General features: G+C 43.9%; 2 protein-coding genes across 2 annotated transcripts in view; one reads left to right on the forward strand and one right to left on the reverse strand.

The window, feature by feature from the left end:
- The window catches only part of LOC122674509 (protein lifeguard 2-like), a 28133-nt gene extending 25547 nt beyond the window's left edge, over window positions 1-2586 (reverse strand). Inside the window, exon 1 of the mRNA XM_043872909.1 lies at window positions 2278-2586. Within this exon, the coding sequence (XP_043728844.1) occupies window positions 2278-2285 (8 nt within the window). The 5' untranslated portion in view covers window positions 2286-2586. The remainder of the gene's footprint in view (window positions 1-2277) is intronic.
- Window positions 1348-8298, forward strand: GATAD1 (GATA zinc finger domain containing 1). The gene is given in 6 exon segments (XM_043872910.1): window positions 1348-1706; window positions 1708-1800; window positions 2557-2682; window positions 4300-4359; window positions 5765-5948; window positions 7631-8298. Coding segments are annotated over 6 exon segments (822 nt in total). The 5' UTR covers window positions 1348-1538; the 3' UTR covers window positions 7822-8298.
- The last annotated feature ends 9878 nt before the right edge of the window (window positions 8299-18176 follow it).

Genomic DNA, 18176 nt, shown 5'->3' on the forward strand with positions numbered 1-18176 from the left:
CAGAGTGCATCCTTCTACAGTGAGGAGACCACACTGTGTACCTGTTCTCCTCAGCCACTTTCACAACTGCTCTTACAGCCCATAACAGTCTGAAAAGTAGTTAATTTTTTGTGGTACTATTGGGGAACCCTAGACTCAGAGCCAGGAGGACCAGAGCCACAACTTAGAATGCAGGGCTGCTATAGAGCCCTGTCCAGGTGTGCTTCCAAGACCAGTGTCCACCGGGGCATCCAGGCCAAACCACAGTCCCTCTGTTGATCATCAGTTAAGAGGAAAATAGGGATAATATCTTAAATCACAATTGGCAGAAGCCCTAAATGCAGTTTCACAACTTGATAAGGCAGTCAATACAGTTTTTTTCTTCCTCCCCCACCCCTCCACCAACATATTCATCAACATGTGTGAGAGAACTTCAAGCCTAGGAAACCCAGGATCACGAAGACAGGTAGGCAACCACCGCTCCACTGAGAGAGGCTGGGTACAGACTCGTTTCCCTGGCTAGGCTGGTACTGACCAGCGGCATTAATTGAGAAGGCTGGATTCTCATGATGCCCTTGTCCTAGGCCAGCTGTTCCCAAGTGCGGTCCAGGGAGGACCCAAGACTCTTTCTGGAAGTTCCCAGGGCCAAATCTGCCTCCCAACAATGCCAAACCATCACTATCTCCCGGGACTAATGCTCAGAGGCTATGGGACTCAAGATGACACCGCCACTCAAGGGCCAATGAACGTATACGTCGTCTCCAGGGCTTTAAAATATGTTCCAACTCCTAATACTCAAATGTCCCTTATAAGCAAAAGTATTTGGGGGTGTCAATTATAATTTTAAAGAGTGTAATGGGGTCCTAAGTAGGAGTGCTGGACTTGGAAAATTAAAAATACAGGCTGCCCAGTTAAATTTGAATTCAGATAAGCAACGAACATTGCATGGGGTACATTGGCGTTAGTAAGTTATTAGTTGCTTATCTGGAATTTAGATTCACTTTAAGTGAATCTAAATTCCAGATAAGCAACGGCCGAAAAGCTGGTGAACCTGCCCGCAGCCCCAGTAATTCCCGGCAAGGCACTTCCGGCCAGGCTGGCGGCCAGTGTGCGGCCCCGCCCACCACCGGAAGCCTCCTAAGGCCGAGGTAAGGCTGTCTTCCCAGGCCCCGCCCCGCCCCGCCCATCACCGGAAGCCACCTAAGGCCGAGGCAGGTCTGTCCTCCCAGGCCCCGCCCCACCCCGCCCCGCCCATCACCGGAAGCCCCTAAGGCCGAGGCCAGGCTGTCCTCCCAAGCCCCACCCCGTCCCGCCCCGCCCCGCCCCGCCTCCTGGCGCCTCTGGCTGCCGGAGCCTGGAGCTGGCTGCGGAGCGGGCGGAACCGGCTTCCTGCCTCCAGGGGGCGGCGGCCGCGGCCCGGTCCCAGTTTGGGCAGCTCGGCGCCGCGCCCGCGCCGCTCTTCTGTCTGTGGGAGTGGCGGGCCGGCCCGCGGGCCGCCGAGGCCGGCGGTCGCCATTCCCGTGTCGCTGCGCCCGCGGGGGCCGCCCGAGCCGGCCACCATGCCGCTGGGCCTGAAGCCCACTTGCAGCGTCTGCAAGACCACGTCGTCCTCCATGTGGAAGAAGGGTGCGCAGGGGGAGATCCTCTGCCACCTCTGCACAGGCCGGGGCGGCGCAGGCGGCGGCGGCTCCTGCCCGGGGGCGGCCGGCGGCGCAGGGGGCGGCGGCGGCGCCGGCGGCGGGGGGCGGCTTCGGCGCCGCGACCTTCGCCAGCACCTCGGCCGCCCCTCCGCAGAGCAACGGGGGCGGGGGCGGCAAGCAGGTGAGCCCCTGCGGCCCCTCCCGCGGGCGGAGGCCGGCGCGGCGCGGCGCGGCGCCCTCCCAGCTCGGCCGCGCCCTGACTGGGCCGGGCCGCCCCCTCCAGTTCGCGACAAGGCCGTCGTTGGTGTGGCCCCTTCTCAGCGCCTTTTCTTATGAGACGTTTGAAGTCTAGAGAAGCAGGAAGAGGAAAAACCCCTCAGAAGGCCCTCCCGTGTATATTTTGGGTAGCAGCCGGACATCTCAGGGTACCTACGTTTACACAGAGATGCCTGCAGGGTCACGGCTAGTGGACCTCTTTTCCCTGTTAATAAAGTTTACTTTGTCATAATGTCATTTTATTAAGATTATCAGGTCATTTTCAATGGTAACATAAGTATTCCATTGCAGGAGGTGGCATACCACACCCATTCTCTGGCTTAGGCGAGTTGAGTTTTTAAGGACTTTTGTGCTATAAACGCAACCGATGAATGGTTCTTACCTTGGCATAGACTGACTGACTCCTCTTGCTGCCCGTTGCCCTTTTACAAGTAGTTCACACCTTTTTTGGAGTCTGGAGATGTTTGCCTGTGGCTCTCCGTTTTTAAATTAAGCCGGTTCGTTTGATTATTACCCAGCATGAAAAGAACAGTTGCACTCTTAATTTTTAAATGTTCGTTTAAAGTGCATACTCTGGGATCCTTGTAAGATGGTGGTATCAGGACAGCAAACTTTCTACACTTTTTATTTCTCTTTTTTTTGTTCTTTGTTTACGTAACAGAGTAAGCAGGAAATTCACAGGAGGTCCGCTCGTCTCAGAAACACTAAATACAAATCCGCTCCAGCTGCTGAAAAGAAAGTTTCCACTAAAGGGAAAGGGAGAAGACATATTTTTAAATTAAAAAATGTAAGATGATTGTGGACAGTGTCTTGTACTGTAATTGTGGCATTGTGTGTAGTGTGACCAACCACCGCCTTCATCTCTCACCATTGAACTTGGACTCTGCTCTTGGCAGCCCTTCTGTAGCCTTCTGGGGACTGATCCAGGCTTTCAGAAAGGGAAGGAACTCTTTTAGGAGGCTTATTGTTTTATAAAGTTAACCATATCCTCTTTTCCTTGTTTTAGTCCCCCCCCCCCCCCCCGGGGGAACATAAAACATGATTCTAAAAGAAACCTTAATCTTGAGCACATTTTATTGGGTTCTCTGTGCAAAGGATGAGCTGCAGTTACAGTTCTTGGTGTGGGCATGGTATTTTTTTTTCCATAAAGCTCTAAGTAAATAATAACACTGGAATTCATTCAGTTCCATATTTGCTTGTTATATGGCCCCAGAAAAATGTTTCTTACTGATTTATAATGATCAACTTGATGAATATGAATCAAAAGTTTTACTAAATCTTTATCTCTTCTTTTATAAGAAGATAGATCATTGAAAGATTTGTGTTGAAATAACTGAAAAAGCTTATTTTTGGTTTTGTAAATATAAGAGACAGTGGTCAGACACAATGGGCAAAGCATTAGATACTGTTTTTTGTTGTTTTTTTTTAAACCTCAGTATGATACTCTTCGCTTTCAGAGCAGAAATGCTTCATTCACCAGTAAAGACATTTTCTGAAGTTGGATGTATTCATTTAAAAAACTCAGAGAGGCCTTGCATTATATTCTTGTGCAGATTGTGGATTCTTTTTCTTGAGAGTAGTTGCTTCTAATTTATTTAGGATTTTAATGAATTTGTTTTCTAAAATGTGATTATTGACTAGACAAAATATGTGAATACTTGATTATAGTTGTACACACTTAAACACCTTTTTCCTCTTAAGTATGGTGGAATATGTTTTCTGAAAGTATTTTAATATTAATTTCTCTGGCAACCGCTGTCTTCAAGGATGATACCAAGACATATTTGGGAAGGCCTAGTTACTGTGTTGTGGCATAAAAGTGTGTATTACAGCTTAAGAAGGAATTTCGATGATGATTGAGTGGTGGCAAATTACTAGCCACTCCCAAGAAAGCTTCCTTTGGCCTTGGTTCAGACTAGTTAGAAAACTAGTTCTGATGATATTATCATAGCTATAGTTAAGTTGAAATGGAAAATGTCTTTGAGGAGACTTGTTTGTTATTTCCACCTCTGTCATGCTCTGGCCATTAAAGCCACAGATACTTTTTTAAACTAGATTGTTATGTGCAGTAAAGCTCTGAGAAGGGTTCTGTTAGGTCTCAGCCACATAATCAGGAGCTTGTCCTTTGAGTCTCAGCAATTTTTAAGCTAAAGGTAACGGAAATAACAGCAGAAATATTCAGACCATGCTTTGCCACAATCTTCAGAAGATTTTTTTTTTTTAACACTGCAGTTCTTGTCACCAAACAACTTTAGTATTTCTCAGATTACAGAACTCATATGTGTCTGGAAAAATGCCTACACACACACACACACACACACACATACACACATACACTACACACACACACTACACACACACACACTATGAATGTGCTAATATTTTTACTTCTGTTTTTTCATAGCCCATCAAAGCTCCTGAGTCTGTTTCCACCATAATCACTGCAGAATCAATCTTCTACAAGGTGAGCATCATAGTTATTGAAGGAAGATTTGAATCTATTGTGGGTTTTTTTTGTTTTTTAGTCACTTATCCAACTCTCTTGTGACCCCATGGACGGTAACCTGCCACGCTCCTCTGCCCGTGAGATTTCCGAGGCAAGAATACTGGAGTGGTTTGCTATTTGTTCCTCTAGTGGGTCTTGCCAACCCGGGACTGAACCTTCATCTCCGGCATTGCAGGTGGATTCTTTACCCCTGAGCCACCTGGAAGGCATAATGTGGTACTAAAATATGGGTTAGTCTAAAGATCTTTGCTACTCTGTATAAGATGTGATTGTGTTTTTTGTTCCTTTCTAAGCTCTTTCTCCCCATACATGGCTATCATAAAACATCCAGAGCTGAGTTGGGAGAGGAAGTTGCCTATTGAAATATTATATGAGGATCTGAAGTATTTTTTAATGTAGATTATGGGAATTGTTTTTAAAATACAAATGTGCGGTGTGGAGCCAGGGCAACGAGCCGTCCTAGTCAACCTGACAACATTGAAGGCTAAGAAGGTAGAGGAGCAATTTGGACAAATAGAGGATGGAGACTGATACAAAGATGGGAGTAGGCAGACAGGTTCACACATGCCTTTAAGAAGTGAAAGGAGAAGGGCAGTGGTGGGGACTGGCTGCTCCCGGAAGTCCATGGTGAGGGAGAGAGAGGTGACGTTGTTTTGATAAAAGCGCTGTTTTTCAAGACTGAACAGAGGTGGACTCCGGCTGATACAGGAGCCTCAGCTGCAGTGCTGCCTTAGGTAGCTTTTAGCAAGTCTCTTAACTTTGTCCAGTGCAGTGGCTCTGGCGGAAAAATGTAGGGATCGTACTACTGTGGTATAAAATTACGTTTATAAACAAATGCTTTCTCCAGCTGCAAGTCACCATGTGTATGTGAAATTTTTTTCATTCAAAAATGAAACAACTTTAGGGACTTCCGTGGTAGTTCATTGGTTGAGAATCTGCCTTCCAGTGCAAGGGACTTGAGTTGATCCCTGATCAGAGAAATAAGATCCCATACACCTAGGGGCAGCTAAGCCAGTGAGCCACAATTAGAGAGCCCATGTGCTGCAGCTACTCAGCCCACACACCACCACAAGAAGCCCTTTGACTGCAACAAGAGAGCCTGTGCACCACAGCTAGAGAAAGCCCACAGGCCCCAGTGAAGAATGCCCAGAGCAGAGACCCAGCACAGCCAAAGAGAGAAAAAGGAAACAGCTTTAGAATTGGCATCAGTCACGACCATATAAATGTCGGCGCATTAGATCATCTCAAAGACCTTCTCTTGACCACTTGGAAAATTGTTGTTTTCATATTAAGGAAGTTTCCATTCGCACCTGTAGTGTTGTTCTGTTATTTTAAATATGAGCTTATCTTCTGTTTCTCCCAGGGAGTCTATTACCAGATTGGAGATGTTGTTTCTGTAATTGACGAACAAGATGGAAAGCCCTACTATGCTCAGATCAGAGGTTTTATCCAGGACCAGTACTGTGAGAAGAGTGCGGCGCTGACGTGGCTCATTCCCACCCTGGCTAGCCCCAGGGACCAGTTCGACCCTGCGTCCTACATCGTGGGTGAGTTAGACAGGGACGGGCAGGCTCTTGAACCGGTTTATTTTCCATTATTATGTGAAAGTGTATTCGTCTGCTTGTGCCGCCATGACAAAATACCATAAACTGAGTGGGCTAACAACAGAAATTTACTGTCTCACAGTTCTGGAGGCTGCAAGTCCAGCGTCAGGGTGCTGTCAGGGTCGGTTTCTGGTGAGAGCTGTCTTCCTGGCTTGTGGACAGCCGCTTTTCGGTTGTGTCCTCGCAGGAACTTTCCTCCGTGTGCGTGCACTCCTAGCATCTCTTCCTCTTCTTATAAGGTCACCAATTCTATTGGATGAGAGCCACATCCTTACAACTTCATTTTACATTAATTACCTCTCTAAAGGCCATCTCTCCAAATGTTATCACATTAGGGATTAGGACTTCAGCATGTGAATTTGGGGGCATACAATTCAGTCCATAACAAAGAAGCATAAGTACAAAAAAGATGATTTTAGAGAAAATATGAAATTTTATAAAGCTGGGGTTTGAGGCTATCAATTATTTTGAGTTATGGGGCAGCATACACCTACTAAAAAGCTGTGTGGATAAGATTTTTCTGGGTGACCCAGGGTTAAACTCTATTAAAATAAAGAATTTATTGCTCAAGAACTAGATTATTTAGGTAACATACAAAAAGTTACTCAAAAATAATTTCTAGAGGAACTGTCATGTTTATGTCTCAACATCTTACAAACTATCAACGTATGTTCCTCTATATATCACACACGTCATCTTGGACCTTTTGTAACCTGTTACATTGGTGGTGGTGGCTGAAATGGCAGCCACTGTACTTATTGATTTCCAGGCTGACCAAAGAATTGATTCTTGACATAGATTCACAAGAAGTTGTTGATAAATAGAATTTTGAGAGTGTTTAGAGTTTTAAAATTACCCCAAACTTTTCAACCTTTCTGCAATGAGCATACATTACTTTTTCATTCTAAGAAAAAACACAGAAGGTATTTTTCTGAGAGAACGGAAGGACAAATAATGTATCACTGTTATTCTCACCTGCGTGTCAAGTTTTGACACATGGCCAAGCAGTTTTAGTCTTTTGCTTGTAAGTACATAGAAGGGTGAGCTTTCATTTACCTGTCCTATCAGGTCGGATTGTCAGCAGAGGCAGTAATGTGCCTGAACCGCCTCTCGGGCTTCTCTCTCACCCCTTCTTCCTCATGTTCTGAAGGAGACCACATATCATAAAGTTTCAGAGCCCAGACTCTGAACTAGACTGACTGGGTTCACAGGACAGCCACTTAGAAGCTGTGTGATCTCGGGCAGGTTCCTTCATCTCTCTTGCTTCTTTCCCTCATGTAAAATGGGAATAATCATGGTACCTAACTCAGAGGGTTGCTGTGAGGATTCAAAGCATTGATGTATCTGGCAAGTATTTAGATCAGTGTAGACATGTAGTAGATATTATCTAAGGCTAAATATCACTTTTGGAATCCTTTCTATATTGAGTTACATTTTGGGGAGAGTGCTATCTTCCTTAAGCAGTTAAAGCAGAAAAAAATGATAGGAAGTAACTTCAAAATAATATATATTTCAAGGAGTAATGTCACGTTAGCACCAGACCAGTTTCTCTTAGTGTTTAGGAATTTTAATTTTTATGAAAATGATATATATCTTCAAAAATGTAAATGGTGGCTCCCTTCCAGGACCAGAGGAGGATCTTCCAAGGAAGATGGAATACTTGGAATTTGTCTGTCATGCACCTTCTGAATATTTCAAGTCACGTTCATCACCATTTCCCACAGTTCCCACCAGACCAGAGAAGGGCTATATATGGACTCATGTTGGACCTACTCCTGCAATAACTATTAAGGAAACAGTTGCCAACCATTTATAGTTTAAAAAGTAAACCTGGATTTCCAATTCCCTTGCATTTGTACCACTGTAAGACATGCCACATGTTTCTTTAATGAAATTCTTAGATGGAAAAATGACTAAAGTATCACTAGCTTGTTTATTAGTAGTCACTTAGAAAATTAAAAGAGATAGAAAAGAATTAAATATATTTTGAAATGAAGTATTACACACACATTAAGTGTGTATATCCTCCCAGGCAAATACTGTCATTTCCAGGGAGACTATTAGGAACAGGTAGTGTCTATTTTTCTCCTTAATTTATTTCTAGAAACTCATAAAATGGATTGTATTTTTCTATAAGAATAAAATATTAATTAAGATATAAATTTCTAACCAAGGGCTAAATCAAGTAAAATATAGCTGTGATCAACAATCTCTCTCACAGCATCTCTTAAAAAAGCTTTATTTTATTATCTAGAAAATAAATTAAGACTGTTGACTGCTTTATTAAGGAAAATGATTGGTGGATGATTTTTATTAGCCCAGGCATTTTAAAACTTTAATTCTTCTGTAGTAGAGAGAAATTCATAATCATTTAGTTGATTTTAATAGAGCTGCTCTTCACTGCTCTGACCTGCCTTCTCAGTCGGAACGAGGCTTCATCAAAAGGTTAGGCTTACAGTGTGGACAGTCACCTTCTCTGAACATACAGGAAATATGCTCTGTAGGCACCCCAGAGCAGTAGGTTCTTGACCGCACCTAGGTCTAACATTGGACAGCCATAAAAATGATTAATAGGTCATTAGCAATGATATCTTTCAGGATTTGAAATATCTCAACTGGAATTCCATCACCTCCACTAGGTTTGTTCATAGTGATGCTTTCTAAGGCCCATTTGACTTCACATTCCAGGATGTCTGGCTCTAGGTGAGTGATCTCACCATCGTGGTTATCTGGCTCATTTAAGATCTCTTTTGTGTAGTTCTGTGTATTCTTTCAACCTCTTCTTAATGTCTTCTGCTTGTTAGGTCCATACCATTTCTGTCCTTTATTGTGCCCATCTTTGCATGAAAATTTCCCTTGGTATCTCTAATTTTCTTGAAGAGATGTCTAGTCTTTCCCGTTATGTTGTTTTCCTCTATTTCTTTGCATTGATACTGAGGAAGGCTTTCTTAGCTCTCCTTGCTGTTCTTAGGAACTCTGCATTCAAATGGGAATATCTTTCCTTTTCTCCTTTGCCTTTTGCTTCTCTTTTTTTCACAGCTATTTGTAAGGTCTCCTCAGGCAGACATTATGCCTTTTTGCATTTCTTTCTCGTGGGGATGGTCTTGATCCCTGTCTCATGTACAGTGTCACAAACCTCTGTCCATAGTTCTTCAGGCACTCTGTCTAGCAGATCTAATCCCTTGAATCTATTTGTCACTTTCATTGTATAATCATAAGGGATTTGATTTAGGTCATACCTGAATGGTCTAGTGGTTTTCCCTACTTTCTTCAATTTAAGTCTGAATTTGGCAATACGGAGTTCATGATCTGAGCCATGGTCAGGTCCCAGTCTTGTTTTTGCCGACTGTATAGAGCTTCTCCATCTTTGGCTGCAAACAATATAATCAGACTGATTTTGGTGTTGGCCATCTGGTGATGTCCATGTGTAGCATCTTCTCTTGTATTGTTGGAAGAGGGTGTTTCCTGTGACCATTGCACTCTCTTGGCAAAACTCTATTAGCCTTTGCCCTGCTTCATTCTGTACTCCAGGGCCAAATTTGCCTGTTACTTCAGGTATTTCTTGACTTCCTACTTTTGCATTCCAGTCCCCTATAGTCTTTTTGGACGTCTTTTTGGGATGTTAGTTCTAGGTCTTGTAGGTCTTCAAAGAATTGTTCAACTTCAGCTTCTTCAGCATTATTGGTTGGGGCATAGATTTGGATTACTGTGATATTGAATGGTTTGCCTTGGAAATGAACAGAGATCATTCTTTTTTGAGATTGGATCCAAGTACTGCATTTTGGACTCTTGTTGACCTTGATGTTACTCCATTTCTTCTAAGGGATTCTTGCCCACAATAGTAGATTATAATGGTCATCTAAAAAAAAAAAAAAAAAAAGGTCATCTGAGTTAAATTAACCATATCCAGGCATTTTAGTTCACTGACATCCCTAAAATGTCGATGTTCACTCTTGCCATCTCCTGTTTGACCACTTCCAATTTGCCTTGATTCATGGACCTAACATTCCAGGTTCCTAGGCAATATTGCTCTTTACAGCATCGGACCTTGCTTCCATCACCAGTCACATCCACAACTGGGTGTTGTTTTTGCTTTGGCTCCATCTCTTCATTCTCTCTGGAGTTATTTCTCCACTGATCTCCAGTAGCATACTGGGCACCTACTGACCTGGGGAGTTCATCTTTCAGTGTCCTATCTTTTTGCCTTTTCATACTGTTCATGAGGTTCTCAAGGCAAGAATACTGAAGTGGTTTGCCATTCCCTTCTCCAGTAGACCACGTTTTTTCAGAACCCTCCACCATGACCAGCAAATTTGGAAAACTCAGCAGTGGCCACAGGACTGGAAAAGGTCAACTTTCATTCCAGTCCTAAGGAAAAGGTATGCCAAATAATGCTCAAACTACCGCACAATTGCACTCATCTCACACACTAGCAAAGTAATGCTCAAAATTCTCCAAGCCTAGCTTCAACAGTATGTGAACTGTGAACTTCCAGATGTTCAAGCTGGATTTAGAAAAGGCAGAGGAACCAGGAATCAAATTGCCAATATCTGTTGGATCATCAGAAAAGCAACAGAGTTCCAGAGAATCATCTATTTCTGCTTTATTGACTATGCCAAAGCCTTTGACTGTGTGGATCACAATAAACTGGAAAATTCTGAAAGAGATGGGAATACCAGACCACCATGACCTGCCTCTTGAGAAACCTGTATGCAGGTCAGGAAGCAACAGTTAGAACTGGTTACAAACAGTTAGACTGGTTACAAATAGGAAAAGGAGTACCTCAAGGCTATATATTGTCACCCTGCTTATTTAACTTAAATGCAGAGTACATCATTAGAAACGCTGGGCTGGAAGAAGCACAAGCTGGAATCAAGATTGCCGGGAGAAATATCAATAATCTCAGATATGCAGATGACACCACCCTTATGGCAGAAAGTGAAGAACTAAAGAGCCTCTTGATGAAAGTGAGAGAGGAGAGTGAAAAAGTTGGCTTAAAACTCAACATTCAGAAAACTAAGATCATGGCATCTGGTCCCATCACTTCATGGGAAATAGATGGGGAAACAGTGAGAGACTTTATTTTTTGGGGCTCCAAAATCACTGCAGATGGTGACTGCAGCCATGAAATGAAAAGATGCTTGCTCCTTGGAAAAAGAGTTATGACCAACCTAGACAGCATATTAAAAAACAGAGACATTACTTTGCCAATAAAGGTCCGTCTAGTCAAGGCTATGGTTTTTCCAGTAGTCATGTATGGATGTGAGAGTTGGACTATAAAGAAAGCTGATCGTCGAAGAATGGATGCTTTTGAACTGTGGTGTTGGAGAAGACTCTTGAGAGTCCCTTGGACTGCTAGGAGATCCAACCAATCCATCCTAAAGGAAATCAGTCCTGAATATTCACTGGAAGGACTGAGGCTGAAGCTGCAACTCCAATACTTTGGTCACCTGATGCAAAGAGCTGACTCATTTGAAAAGACCCTGATGCTGGGAAAGATTGAAGGCAGGAGGAGAAGGGGACGACAGAGGATGAGATGGTTGGATGGCATCACCGAGTCAAGGGACATGGGTTTGAGTAAACTTGGGAGTTGGTGATGGACAGGGAGGCCTGGTGTGCTGCAGTCCTGGGGTCGAAAAGAGGCGGACACAACTGAGCAACTGAACTGTACTGAGCATTGATATCTTAAAAAAAGTCCACCCCAAGTTAAAGCCATCTGCTGTGGATTCATCATAACAGGCCTAAAACAGTGTTTGAGATTTAGAAGGCCAGGCACAGGAATTCTAGTCAGAATTCAGGGACAGATTTTACTTCAAGGGCAGGTCAGCTGCGTCAGGGAGCAACAGCTTCAAAGTGGGAGGAAGTGGGGCTTATACGTACTTGCCTCCTCTCCTCTTCTGAGCTGACCGTTATTTCACAACCCCAAGAAAATTTATCAGAATCTAATTTAATTATAATGATTTTGAATTGTAGCAGTTTTAACTGTTACCATTTTTATACACAGTTATGGTTTATTAGTTGGAAGAAAGTTACAATTTGTACATTGTAGATACATAGCCCTATGTTATAGTTAATCTCTCTTATCAAAAGTTGTTGTAAAATTGATTGTAAATACCATTGTCAATAACTAAATGCTAGTATTCAGAGCTGTGGATTAAAATGTATTTTTCCCAATATATTTACTTTGAATTTATTTCATTCATTTGTTTCATGTAAATAAGGGTTTTCCACCCAAAAATGGTGTAAGTAGAAGACACTAGTGTTGTACTACTTGTAATTTGGAGTGACAGATTTGTCATCAATATGTAATAGATATTAGGATACTCAAAGAATGACTGATCAATAAAATGAATACAAAGTAAGGTATTTATTAAATGACTTATTTTAAAACCAGTGTATAACCTGACCATTTGTTCATAATTTGGTGGATACTTGTGTAATATCTTTTAGAACTAAGATTGAATTTTCGTTTGCCTCCTTAGCAAACACCAGTGGCTGCTGTTACTCACAGTGTAGATCTGTGTCTTTTCTCATATAATGGAGGCCTGCGCTGAGGGGGCCCACAGACTGTGCTCCCAGCCTCGTCGCCAAGCGGCTGAGAGGCTAATGCAGGTTCTAGTTTGTCCTTGCTCCCCTTTCATGAGCATCTTCCCTCCAGGCTGCCTGCCCTGGCGACTTAGACCCCAGCCCATTCATAGAAGCAAAAGCCTTCCACAGGCTGTTCAGTGGGCTCCAATCATTGGGTAAGGTAATATTTCTGTAATAGATTCTTACCTTTCTAAGTGGCTCTGTTTCTCTCTTCAAATCCTGATACAGTTGTGGAGACACTGAAGGATAAAGCGAAGAACTGCTGTTTTTCATTACAACTATTTAGAATTACTTGGCCTTTTTTAAAAATAACTGTGTACAGGTATTATTTTGGTAAATTTCAAGCGTCTTATTTTAAATTCCTCTTTGTCCTTAGCAGCACCCTAATTTGGACGAGGGAGAAGTGGGCAGCTTCGTGACTCGGGCCTCACAGTGGGGGACGCTTAGGACGACATGTTGGCGTCTGTGAGGGTTTCAACATGGCGGCCACGTCAGGGCTGGGGCAGAGGCCCAGAGGCCCAGCTCCCACCCACCCAGGACCCTCGGTCAGGGCTTATCCTCTACCACCATACTTGGTGGTCCTCGTGGTTGTGGCTTTATTAACAGGACTAAGAGGTTCTGAACTACAAAGGCCAACACCATCATCTCTTGCTGAAGGAAAATTCATTTTCTATTCATTCTCCTCTATAGTCACAGATTCACAAATATCACACTCGAATTATCCATGTTTCATATTTTAAGAATTATATGGATTTTGAGTATGTTTTTAGATTCCACTGGCCTCCCCTGCATCTATACCAGTGAATCAGGAGCACATTACAATCACCTGTGGAGCTTTAACAACTAGAAACAAAAATTACAAAAGGAAAAAGGAAACCCTGCTGGGAAGTTCTGACAAGCAACTAAGTAAATCAGTGTCTGTGGGCGTGAGACTGGGACCTCCTTAGGTTCCCAAGAATCTAGTAAAATGTAAGAGAAGCCAAAAAAGTGTTTACGGTTCCAGAGGTGACTCGGATGTGCAGCCAGAGATGAGAACCACTTCTCAGGCTAGTTCTCTCTGTATATAAAATGCAGCTGATAAGGACTTCAGTTTCTACACCTGCTTTGGGGTAATTTAGGAAGCTCATCAAAGGCCTGTTCATACCAGTTAGCCTTGTTAAAAGTAACTAGTCACCTGTCAGGGAATGGACATACTCTGAGCACGCTAGGCTACACTCCAGCTCAGCTGTGGCTCGTTTACCTGGCCCTAGAGCGCGGGACCTGCTCGCCTCCTAGTGAAGCCCCCTGACCAATCAGGCTGTTCCCACATAGCCTCTAAGGCTGATGAAGCTCCTGCCCAGCATTTGGGAGGAGGCTGTGCTGCTGGGAGGTCCTGGGCCTCCTGAATCCGTGTGTGGTTTTCCCTTGACCAAAGGACTCCAAAATCCTTACTAAATTGCTTGAGTTTTTATCATTTGACAGTTTTGGTGAGGACATGGGTCCTGACAACTCACTGGAAAAGACCCTGATGCTGGGAAAGATCGAGGGCAGAAGGAGAAGGGGGCATCAGAGGATGAGATGGCTCTACTGCACCCATGATGCAAAGAACATGAACCTGGGCAAACTCCAGGGTATGGTGAGGGACAGGGAGGCCTGGCTTGCTTCAGTCCGTGGGGTGGCAGAGTCAGAGACAACTGGGGCGACTGAACCACAACATAGGTCCTGCAGACAGCTGCTGGAGATGCCGGGGGCTCCCGACTGTGGCGAAGGGAGTCCGGAAGCCCTTGGATTTCACTGCCTCTTTGCCACTCGCCAGGATGCTCTTAGTTTGCCTTCTGAGCTCTTCAGGTTTGTCTGGATCCTTCCTGGAGGACAATTGGAGCATGAGAAGCTCCAGGTCTCGTGGGCGACGGCGTTGGGACCTTGCAGCCAACCTCCTCTGCAAGGTAAGCACTTCGGGGAGGCCCTGCCAGGTCCTTGCCCCTTGCCTCGCTCTGTGATTGGTTCTTTCTGGGGCGCCTGAGGGGGGACCTTGTGGGTCCCATCTGAGATGACCTTGTCTTTTTTTAAAGATAAACTTTCTGGGTAACAAAGGCAGAAGGGACGCTCAGTCTGGGTGCCCCACTGGGAAGAGCTGCCCAGCAAGACCTCGAGCCAGGTGGGGGGTCTGCAGGTCCCGGGCACAGACACGTCCCTGGTGGGCAGAGAGGGTCTGGCTGCCCGAGGAGCTGCCCTGGGGAGGACGGTTCTGGGGTGGCCACGGCCCAGTCTGAGGCTCAGCTGAGTGGGGCACTCGGTGGGGGGTGACTCCTTTCTCTTGGGTTGAGCCTGTGAGCAGAGGCCACACTCGGGGCTGCGCCCCTGCCCTCCCGCTCACAGGTGCCCACGGGTGCAAGCATGCTAATGCACGCACACGCCCAGGTGGGGTGGTGTCCCCCTCCTCACCCCTCTCCTCCCACATCCAGCACCCTGGCCTTTGCCATCAGTAATAGTGCCCGTAACTCGGAAGGACGGGGTGCAGACTGGCCTGTCTTGGGTTGACGTGAGCTATCGTTTGATGTATTCTGGCTAGTTTTTGTTTTTTACTGTTTATTTAGAGTAATAAAATCACACAGCAATTTAAAAAAAAAAAAAAGACAGCCAGAAACACTAAGTCTGGTTGAATTGGGATCATTGCAACAAGGAATAATAATGGGGACCTGTCAACCTAAGAGAAGCAAGATGGCAAAGTGTGAGGAGACTCGCGAAGCCTCAAGGTGAGTCCACAGTGTAAACTGCTCTGGAACTTGCGGAAGTAAGTGGAGACCAGAAGTATCTGGTGGTTTTCACCAGCCGGTACAATCTGGGGTAGGTAGGCACAGTTCAGAATATTTAAAGCCATTACAGTGTCCACCACTGTAAGAGAAATCTTCTCAGAAAAAAAACAACAGATCTGTCACTAGTGGAAATTGCGAAGCCAGCAAAGTTGGCAGGCAGAGCTGGTAGAGCTCTGGCCACCTAAGACACCTGAGCTATGCTAAGCTGGTCACGAATGGGCTGGATTGACACCTGCCACCTGCCAGGCTCAAGAAATTTTCCATGTAACTAACAAGGTGCGCTGTAAAACAGCACACGGTTGGCTTTGAGAGACCCAAGGTGTAGCTAAAGAAGTGGAGTCCTCAGTCTCGGAGAACTGAGCTCACCACCTCCCAGCACACCTGCCTGATGGGTATCTGAGAACTGTGGCCCCAGAGGCTGTAAATACTTACACAAATGGCAACATCTCACTGAGACAACCTAGAATTACGGTGGCTATTACGGGGAACCTCCCCACTGCATAGGATACTTCACTTAAGAAGGGCGATTGAAAGCAATGGCTCCCAAACAGAATGTGATACTTATTTGTTTCCTTTAAAAAATATTTTTAAAGTGAGGTGTAATTGACACACAACATTAGTTTCAGGTGTACAACATCAATGATGGAGCGTTTGTATACATCACAAAATGAGCACCACAATAAGTCTAGTTAACAGGTCACCATACATAGTTCCCTGGTGGCTCAGAGGGTAAAGCGTCTGCCTGCAATGTGGGAGACCCAGGTTCGATCCCTGGGAGGGGAAGACCCCCCTGGAGAAGGGAATGGCACCCCACTCCAGTAGTATTGCCTGGAAAATCCCATGGATGGAGATCACTGGTAGGCTACGTCCATGGGGTCACAGAGAGTCGGACACGACTGAGTGACTTCACTTTCATACATAGTTACAAACTTTTCTTGTGATGAAAAATTTTAAGATTTAACAACTTGTCAGATATACAAAGCAGTGTTATTAATTATAGTCACCATGCTGTGTGTACATCATATCCCCATGACTTATAGCTGGGAGTTTGGACCTTTTGACTTTACCCCTTTCGCCACCTCTCCACCCCCTGTCTCCATCTCTTGCAATTAGCAGTTCATTCTCTATATGAGGTCATGTTTTTATTATTATTTTTTAGATTCTCCACGTAAGTGAAATTGTATGGTTTGATTTCTCTGACTTATTTCACTTAGCTTAATGCCCTCAAGGTCCATCTATCTTGCTGCAAATTACAAGATTTAAATCTTTTTAGTTATTTATATCTTTTTATAAGGCTGGTTAATACTGTGTACACATACTGCCATTTCTTTATCCATTCACCCATCAGTGGACACTTGTCTGCATAACTCGGCTCTTGTAAATAATGCTGCAGTGAACACGGGGGTGCTTGTATATTTTTGAGCTAGTGTTTCTTGTTTTCTCTGGACAAAGACACAGAAGTGGGACTGCTGGATCACATGGTAGTTCTATTTTTTATTTTTTCGGGAAACTTTATACTGTTTTCTATAGTGGCTGCATCCATTTACATTTTCATCCACAGTGCACAAGGGTTTCATTTTCTCCACATCCTTGCCAACATTTTTTTATTTCTTGTACTTTTGATAATAGCCATTCTAACAGATGTGAGTGGTTATCTGATTGTGTCTTTGATTTGCATTTCCCTGATTGGTGATGTTGAACATCCTTCCATGTACCTGTTGGCACATCCTTCCATGTACCTGTTGGCCATCTGTATGTCTTCTTTGAAAAAAATGTCTGGTCATTTTCTAGATTATTTCATTATTTTTGCTGTCGAGTTCAATGAGTTCTTAGTATATTTTGGATATTAACCCCTTATCAGAAATATCTGCAAATGTTTTCTGACACTGGTAGTTTACCTTTTCATTTTGTTGATGGCTTCCTTTGCTGTGCAGAAGCTTTTAGTTTGATGTAGTTCAACATGTTTATTTTTGCTTTTGTTGCCTTTGCTTATGGAGATCACCCTTCTAGGAGTTTTATGATTTCGGGTCTTGCATTTCAGTCTTTAATCCACTTTGAGTTAAGTTTTGTGTGTGGTATAAGATAATGTTCCATTTGTGTGTGTGTGGCTGTCCAGTTTTCCCCTTACCATTTATTGAAGATACTCTCACTATTGCATGTTCTTGGCTTTGTCATAAATAGACCATAAATATGTGGGTTTGTTTCTGGGCTGTTAAGTTCCATTGATCTATGCGTCTGTATTTATGGCAGTACTATTACTGTTTTGATTATTATAGTTTTAAATCAGAGTATGATGCCTCCAGATAAGTTTAAGATCCTTTGGTTCTTTGAAGGCTTTTGTGGTTTCATACAAGTTATGGGATTGCTTGTTCTACTTCTGTGAAAAATGCCATTGGAATTTTGATAGGGATTGCATTGAATGTGTAGATCGATTTGGTTATAGTCTTCAGGCACTCTATCAGATCTAGTCCCTTGAATCTATTTGTCACTTCCACTGTATAATTATAAGGGATTTCATTTAGGTCATGCCTGAATAACCTAGTGATTTTCCCTACTTGCTTCAATTTAGGTCTGAATTTTGCAATAAGGAACTCATGATCTGAGCCACAGATAGCTCCCGAGTCGTCTTTTGGCTGACTGCATAGAGCTTCTCCATCTTCAGCTGCAAAGAACATAATCAATCTGATTTCAGTATTAACCATCTGGTGATGTCCATGTGTAGAGTCTTCTCTTGTGTTGGTGGAAGAGGGTGTTTGCTATGATCAGTGCATTCTCTTGGCAGAACTCT

Source organism: Cervus elaphus, chromosome 18 (genome assembly GCF_910594005.1).
Source record: "Cervus elaphus chromosome 18, mCerEla1.1, whole genome shotgun sequence".
Taxonomy (NCBI): domain Eukaryota; kingdom Metazoa; phylum Chordata; class Mammalia; order Artiodactyla; family Cervidae; genus Cervus; species Cervus elaphus.